Source organism: Macrobrachium nipponense, chromosome 43, assembly GCF_015104395.2.
Source record: "Macrobrachium nipponense isolate FS-2020 chromosome 43, ASM1510439v2, whole genome shotgun sequence".
Taxonomy (NCBI): domain Eukaryota; kingdom Metazoa; phylum Arthropoda; class Malacostraca; order Decapoda; family Palaemonidae; genus Macrobrachium; species Macrobrachium nipponense.
Window position 1 is genome coordinate 19617870 of NC_061104.1, and position 8597 is coordinate 19626466.

Genomic DNA, 8597 nt, shown 5'->3' on the forward strand with positions numbered 1-8597 from the left:
TAACTGTTCCTGCATGTGCATGTTTTAACCAAAATTTTGATTTATGGTGCTGGTAACTGGTTATTGGGTTGTGGTCCTCTTATCGGCGTTGATGTCCGGATCGTGTTCCAGTTATTGGGGCCACAAGGCGCCGTTAACTGGAACTGGGGCATTATGGCGCCAGAAATCACCAATTTTTCAGGCGCCATAAAACCAGATCGCCATTAACGGAGTCCATCGATAAAGTAACATTTCTATCAGAAATTCCTTAGGACCTAAGTACTAGTGTTTGTTTTTGAGAAACAAGGGTTCTAATAGGATAGTGATTACAAGGACTGAGACAACAGGAAAAGTATCCTCCATGCTTGCAGCTTGTAGCCCATCTTTGTGATGCAAAGAATATGCCAACACATGAAGAGCGGTATTTAATTTCCATTCATTTCAAGTCCCTCTGACATATGGAGATGGTCCCGTATACTAAACACTTTATAAATGAGGAAAGTCAAAATGTATAGTGCTAAGTATTCAAGGTAATTCTTTTCAGATTAGTTCCTCGTTGGACAATTGGATTACATGCTTGCCTACCGATTTAGTAGTCTGAGTTCGCTTCCCTGCTCTGCGAGCGCAGAATCAGATGAATTTATTTCTGGTGATTAGAAATTCATTTCTTGATATAATGAGGTTCGGATCACACAATAAGCTGTAGGCTCCATTGCTAAGTAACCAATTGGTTCCTAGCCACGTAAAACTATCTAAACCTCCGGGCCAGCTCTAGGAAAGATGTTAATCAGCTCGGTGGTTTGGTTAAACTAAGATATACTTAACTTGTCAGACTGATTCTAGTAAATTGGAGGTGATCCATAAAGCATGCAAGTATACATTCTGTAGTGCACCATAGATTTAGGCAAACTTTCAGCAGTGATAGAACTTACAAATGATATGTAACACCTATAATTATTTCAAAAAGTAAATGGAATTAGCATATTTACGTGGAAAGTTTTTATACAAATACATGCATTAGCTGTAGGCAACAAGGGTTTTATTTTTTTCCAGTGTGTTTCAACATTCACTTGAAGAATTACCTTTTTACATTTGTAGTTTGTTATCAAGGCTGTAAGGACAGGATTTTTGGGATACTTACATAGTAATTTGTAAGTTTAGGCGTTACTTAAGTTTAGTGATAGAAAATATTAGGCATATTAAGATTTTATGATTATACTTTTATTTTAATTTAGTTATACGTATGTGATTAGGAAAACCTGTATAAATTGCCATCTAGCAAATAGGATGCTTGGGAAGATAGACATCCTGTAATTGGAATATAAAAGTTAGGAGGTGAATGCCATTTTGTAAAACGGTAAGTGCAGTACCTTTATTGTTTTTTTTTTTTCCCCCTTTTTTTCTTCTACAACCAGGGGTCAACAGGGATGATATTAGTGAACAAGGTAGGTTATGTTTAGTCTTCAAGAAACTGAGTGTTATAGGATTTAATGCTTATTTTAAGCTCCATGCTATATGGCATTACTGCATCAAAAGTTACAAAAATTCAGAGTGTAGAGTACAAACATGATAAATATTAAAATCTGTCATATCAAGAAAAGAAGGCAAGGTTAATAGAGTTATACTAAGGTAATTTTTTTAGATACTAATGGCAGAAGTAAAGTTCATGGTTATTAACCTGGGTTGTTGGAACTGAACTTTTAACATGACAATATTTTATCTTGAATTCTTTAAAAAATAATGTTTTGGAGGGGGTGGGGGGGATTAGCTTAAAAACAAGAATTCTGTTTAGAGGATTTATATCTTATAATCATAAGAGATTGTATGAATTTTGAATCCTATAAGAAGTTTTTTATTTTTAGGGGCCTGCCGAACAACTCCACGCAAGCTGCGTGCAAGTTTAACTGTAACCAGGAGAAATTCCTTTTACTCTGGTGGTCGGTCACGGAATTGGGAGCGTGCTAAAACACAGTTGCTTGCAGATCGCATTCGTGGTAAATCAGGTCAGCGCAATATTGATCAGAATTCACTTCAACATACGAGTGCAAGTCAGTTGTTCACAGAGATTCTTTCAAATGGTGTTGATAACCCAAGAGATGACCATAAGAATCAGTTAACTAGAACTCCTGTTAGGCATACTCTAAGCTTTGGACTTGATGATGCAGAGAGTGAAGAAAATGAGAGGGCACCATCCTATGAGAATCAAAACCACAGATTGTCTGCCAGTGGTAATCTGCAAGGTGACACACCTGCTAAGAATACCAGATCTGTTGAAAAAGCGAGAGTTCACCATAATCGGTCTCTTCGGTTAGAGTCAAGAACGACTCCAGTAAAGAACGTTAGAAGAGCATTGTCACTGTCTACTCCTTCTAAAAGCTTCACTCAAAGTAAAACTGATGATGGTATTGTTAGGTCAGATGTCCCTCAAGGAAAAAATACAAGTCCTAATAGTGCTTCAAAACCAGGTGTAACCAGTCAGTTTCCTGAAACACCAAAACGTTTTAACACCAGCTTATGTGAGATGACACCTAGCAAAAGAGTACAGTTTAGTTTAACATGTACTCCCAACAAAGCACCTGTTTCTAATAATTTTCAGACTCCTCGTGGTAAAAGTGGATCTTTGTCAGAGACGCCAATAACACCTAGGAGTATTTTAAAGACTCCAAAGAAATCTACAGATGAAACGCCATCTAAAGGAAGTTTTCTAAGTCCTGATATATTCACCTCTTCCAAAGAATGTCCAAGATCTCCAGTTACTACACCTTTAAAAGCATCATTTTCCTCGGCACTTGCTCGTGATCTTGATACCCTATGCGACTTGTCAAATCGAAGTACTGACTCTCCATTTTCTGGGTTCTCAGATAAACATGTGACTATAAGTCAGAATACCACACCCATGAAGATTGATAAAAGTCAGAATGCCACACCTTTGAAGATTAGTAAATGTCATAATGCAACACCTAGTAAGACTGCTAAAAATCAAGTTACCTCACCCGTCAAAGTTGGTAATATTGCTTGCTATGAAGAAAGTGAAGTTGAACTTGTATCTCCTTTGAAGAATAGTCATGGGTCTTATAAAGCATCCCTGATTTTACACAACACTCCAACCAAAAGGCATCAATCAGGGGATATATTAGACACAAAGCCATGTAAATTAAACTTTGAAAAGGAAACAGACGATTGTGGTGATTATGTAGAAAATTCTTTGAACCTTGATGGGGAACCCTTCAGTGGTGTAGGAATACCACAGATGGATCCTAAAGATGTTGAATTTCTTAATAATCTGATGTTTGGAAGTGATTTGGATCAGAATCTGAATGTGAGTGCTGAAATATGCGAAAATATTGATGGTGAACTAGAGTGTGTTAATAATGTAAAATTTATGTCAAGTTCTTTAAAGTATGGAGTGGAATCCTCTGGGTATGTTGGAAGTCAGTCATTGGTATCGCTTCCAGATAAACAAGAATGTCTAGAAGATGTAGATTTCAAAATGATTGAAAAAAAAGATCATCAAACAAGCTTACCCTCATCAGATACTATTGAAATGTCCCCGGAAAGTGATAACAAAACTGTACTGCCTAGCCTGGACAGTATTCTCTGTCAGCATTTGGGTGATGATGATGATGATAATGATGTCAGTGATGAAGAAGCTGACATTCCAACCAAAAGCAGTGAAAACTTAGATTCCTGTCCATCAGAAAGTATGAAACCATATAAAGATGAACTGCAACTAACTGAAATGGAACGAAGCCCTTCAGTTAGCCCTGAAATTCCTTTGGATTATGAACAACTCTCTCATTATTTGGGAAAGAGCAATGTTTCAGAATTGAAGAGTAGTGTTGAAACCAGTGATGAACAAAAAAGGACAAGGAGCTGTAGTGAAAACCGTTTATCAAACAGTAGGTCTGCCAAGAGAAAACTGACACTTGATGAGGAAAATGAAGATGAATTTGAACAAATTTTCAAGCCAAGTGACAGTGGCCCCAAGGTAAAGGCTAAGATACAAAGCAATGTAATGAAACCAGATGAAGAAGAAAAAATTCAAATACTTGAATCAGAAATTAAGCAAGGTAAATCAAGATCACGGAGAACGAGGTATGCCTCATCAACTCCAATAACTGGGGATAGCTATAAAAGAAAAATATCTAGCAGTGATGGTTCTGGAACTGGTAACCAAGAAAATAAAAGAAAGAAAAAGAGACCTATGAGAAGATGTTCTAGAAAGAAGGACAGGAGAAAGAGTGGAAGGCTTTGTATAACAAAAAGGAAGTCTCTGAAGGAAATTAGTAGTGACGATGAAAACTTTGAAACTTATGAAGTCCCTTTCCATTTCAAAGAAAAGGGAAGGATTTTTGATGATGATTCTGATTTTGAGTCGCCGGGGAAAAATCTTAAATTAAGCTGTTCTAAAAAGTTGCCATTGAAAAACTTGGAAAATTTGTGTAATAGAGATGCAGTTACAGATAGCTGTACAGGTGACACTGAAGTTTATCTGTCTGAAAGTTCAAAAGACCACTCATTAGCTGGAACTCCTAAAACCCCTTGCAGGAAAGGGAGGGAGCAGAAGATAGACAGATACATGTCTCCAGTTCAGAAGAGAAAAACCAATTCTGTTGATATAGCACAAGAGCATGAAACAGACAGGAAAAGTAAAACGAGACCACAGATAGAGGAGCCTAATGACTGGAAAAGGATCAAACCAAGACATAGCATTGTTACAGATGTGAAGATTGTTAGATCTAGAAAAAATACAGTTTTAAATTCTTCAGTAAATGAAAATGTTGGCGATAAAAGGGCATGTAATAATGGTGATTTAAAGACACGAAAACGGAAGAGAAAGAGGGGAGTTAAACTAAAGCTCACAAAAAGTGGTGGTAATTATGAAGTGTCAAATGTTGACATATCTCTCGGTAGCTCTGATCGAAATTCAAGCTCTGCTGACTCCCAAGTAATTAGTGCTGAGACCTGCGATAGTAAAAGCCCAGGTAGTGTTTCAAAAAGTGCCACTCCTTTCAATAAGAAGAAGAAAAAGGCTAACAAAAATCATTGTATGATTACTCCACTAAGATTTACTCGTCACATGTCTAAAGATCTGAGTGTTTCACCAGAACTCTTCTCTCAGTTGATAGCTTTGTCGCCTGAGAAAAAGAGCCCAAAGGGAGATACTGAAATACCAAGTGAAATTACTGTACCAGCCAAGAAAGCTGTTCATAATGAAATTAGAAGACGCAGAAGAGCTCTCGTGAAACATTTCAGTGGAAAAAGAAATGTAGAAAGTACAAATGATCATCCAGTCCAATTAAAGAAAGATATTATAACCTCAGAATGGACAGTTCAGAATATTCCAGGGTCTCCGACACTAAAAACATTTATTCGTAAACAGAAGAAGAAGCGTGCAGTTGATACAAGTCCACACATTGAATTGGCGTCTCTTGAAGAATACAATTATGATACACCTCTGATTAAACCAAGTGTTATGAGCTTGCTCCATCTTTCAGTATCACCAATTGTTAGCCAGAAGAAGACTGAAGTCACAGAGCAGTCATCTTGTGATAAGACAAGGTCCAGGCCTCTTCGAAGACTGTACAAAGGTAGTGTGCAGAATAGAGATTAATTTTTTTATTTGAAGAATCATACCTGTGTTTTATGATTGTTGTGAGTTTTATGAGAAATGATAGACCATACTTGTAAATTTTCAGTTTGTATTATTGTGTATAGTTTGTATATTGGGAAATCTTAGAGTTTTTATTATTGAGCTTTTCAGAGTGATATATACTTTATAGAGGTTCTTGAATTGCATGTTGCTTCTTTTCAGCATTTGTATCATTTGTAAATTTTTAAATGCTTTTTATTGAGACTGAGTATTAAATAATGTTTGTTTTTTTGTTTTAATTGGGTTTAATTTTCTTGTAATATATGCTTTAATTTGTATATTGAAATGAATTTATATAATAAATTTTATTTAAATTTGTCGTTTTATTAATCATCAGAAGCTAGTATTGGTGCTGAAATTATGGAGCATACTCTCCTATTAAGAAACTGAATTGTTGTAAATACAAAGGAAAGAGAAAGGGTTGAAACCAAGACTGAATGGTCTGCACATGTTGCTACCTTTTAGGAGAGGTAGTGCTATCGGTGCACCTCACACAGCACTGTAGGCATTACTTTAGGTTTTTTGCAACTTCCCATTGGCTCTTACCTACAACCCCTTCCATTCATTTTTTTTTTCTTCCAAATTACTTTTCAACTTTCCTAACAACTGTCTCATAATGGAACTGCGAAGTTTTTCTCCTGTTACATCTTACAACCCCTCTATTCTTAATTTCCCTTTCAGTGCTGAATGACCTCGTACGCCCAATGCTTGGCCTGTGGCCTGAATTTTATATCCCATTGCATTCTACATGTTGCATGAAAATGGTTGAAGAGTTATAGTGATGTGAAAATATAGAAGAAAGTAACTGAGAATTTCACAATCACTGGGTGAATGAGGCTTTGACTGTCTCTTGTTGCTCCAGAGCGACTCAGTAAAGAAAATTGCATACTGTTGAAAAACTGCCTATATTTAATTTTTTGAAAGCAAATTTTTAGGACCCTGCTCCCTCTTAATTTGATTAAGTGCACTCATACTCTGATAAATCTTGGATGTTTCATTCCTGATACACAAACCTGCCGGTACCATGAATGCTTGAGTTCCAGCCACCCAAAATCCTAATTTTTTATATAGTGGGTTAGTACTAGTATCAATGAACCTTACATGGTGCGCGTTAGGCTTTACTCAAGGGTGTTTGCAACGTCTTCGGCCCTTAGCTGCACCCACATTTTAGTTGTTTGCCTCCATTCCCACTTTCTTCTACTTTGCTGTCCCTGTAGGGGGTTAGTGCCATCAGTGCACTGGCATTACTAAAGGTTCGTTGTAGCGTGCCTTCAGTAACCCCGTTCGTTCCTTTTTCTCTCATAGTTTTTTCCTTCCATCTTACTTTCCACCCTCTCCTAACAATTGATTCCTAGCGCAACTATGAGGTTTTTTCTCTTGTTACACCTTTCATATATTTTACTGTCAATTTCCGTTTCAGCACTGAATGACCTCATAGGTCCCAGTGCTTGGCCTTTGGCCAATACTCTATTTTCAATTCTATTTTGTCAATGCAACTGTAGAATTTTCTCTCGGTGTACCTAGTTGGACAAGTGGTTTTTGTGCTCCCCTACCAAGCTGTTGGTCTGAAGTTCAATTCTCGGCTCTACCAATGCGAAATCAGAGGAATTTATTTCTGGTGATAGAAATTCATTTCTTGATATAATGTGGTTGGATCCCACTAAGCTGTAGGTCCTGTTGCCAGGTAGCTAATTGGTTCCCAGCCACGTTAAAATATCTAATCCTTCGGGCCAGCCTTAGGAGAGCTTTTAATCAGCTCAGTGGTCTGGTAAAACTAAGATATACTTAACTTTTTTTTCCACCTTTAGATCCTTGTACGTACTCCATTTCTTCTATTATTTGAATCTACCTTGCTGTTCAAGCACTCCAACTCCGTCTTTCCACTGTCTTAAGTCATTGAATGGCCGGAAGTGACCCAGTAATTGGCTGTACAGCCTAAATTTCACACCGAATGAGTTAGCGCCTCAGTGGCATGGTCTGTATGGTGTTGGCGTGCCACCTCGATGACTAAGAGTTCGATTCGAGGGCATTTCGTTGAGGAGTGAGAGATGTGTATTTCTGGTGATAGAAGTTCACTCTCGACGTGGTTCGGAAGCCACGTAAAGCCGTTGGTCCCGTTGCTGAATAACCACTGGTTCCATGCAGACGGTCAAAAAGATTGCCATGAGAGTACTGTACTGGAACACATCCAGATTGATTTAAAGAACATGAAAATGCAATGATAATTATTATCATTAAATTCATAAGAAACAAATGAGTTAAGTATATCTTAGTTTTACCAGACCACTGAGCTGATTAACAGCTCTCCTAGGGCTGGCCCGAAGGATTAGACATTTTTACGTGGCTAGGAACCATTTGGTTACCTAGCAACGAGACTTACAGCTTATTGTGGGATCCGAACCACACTATCGAGAAATGAATTTCTATCACCAGAAATAAATTCCTCTGATTCCGCGTTGGCCGAGCCGGGATTCGAACTTCGGACCACCGGATTGGCAGCCGAGCACGAAAACCAGTCGTCCAGCGAGGAACTAGAGAAACAAATGAATGCCCAAGTTTCTAGCAAGATGTATTTTAACAAAACTGCCGCTATCACAATTGATCCCTGACCCAATTTTGGTGAGCAGCACCACCAACATGCAGTAAATGTCCCACACTGGAGCTTCTCAGTTCCAGAAGCTTTTTATTCCTCCCACCGTTAGACTTATAAGGATGTAGAGCAATTACCCACCGTTAGACTAAGGATGTTGTGCAATTAGAACTTCAAAAGTTCAGGCAAAGATGCATTACGTTACTTGTACTTAAGTGTTTTTCTGTCTGTATTTCTCAGTATCCTCTGTAATTTCTTTCGAATGAGTACCACAATGTTTGGAGGGTTGTGTGAAGTCGATGGTCTCAGTAGACTTATTCCATATGAATAGAGTTTATCTTTTGAATAATAATAATTATACAATAATAATAATGT

General features: G+C 37.7%; 1 protein-coding gene across 1 annotated transcript in view; it reads left to right on the plus strand.

Moving 5' to 3' along the window:
- Positions 1 to 5946, plus strand: part of LOC135213550 (uncharacterized) — a 65044-nt gene extending 59098 nt beyond the window's left edge. Inside the window, exon 14 of the mRNA XM_064247512.1 lies at positions 1842 to 5946. Coding sequence (XP_064103582.1) covers positions 1842 to 5593 — 3752 coding nt within the window. The 3' untranslated portion in view covers positions 5594 to 5946. The remainder of the gene's footprint in view (positions 1 to 1841) is intronic.
- The last annotated feature ends 2651 nt before the right edge of the window (positions 5947 to 8597 follow it).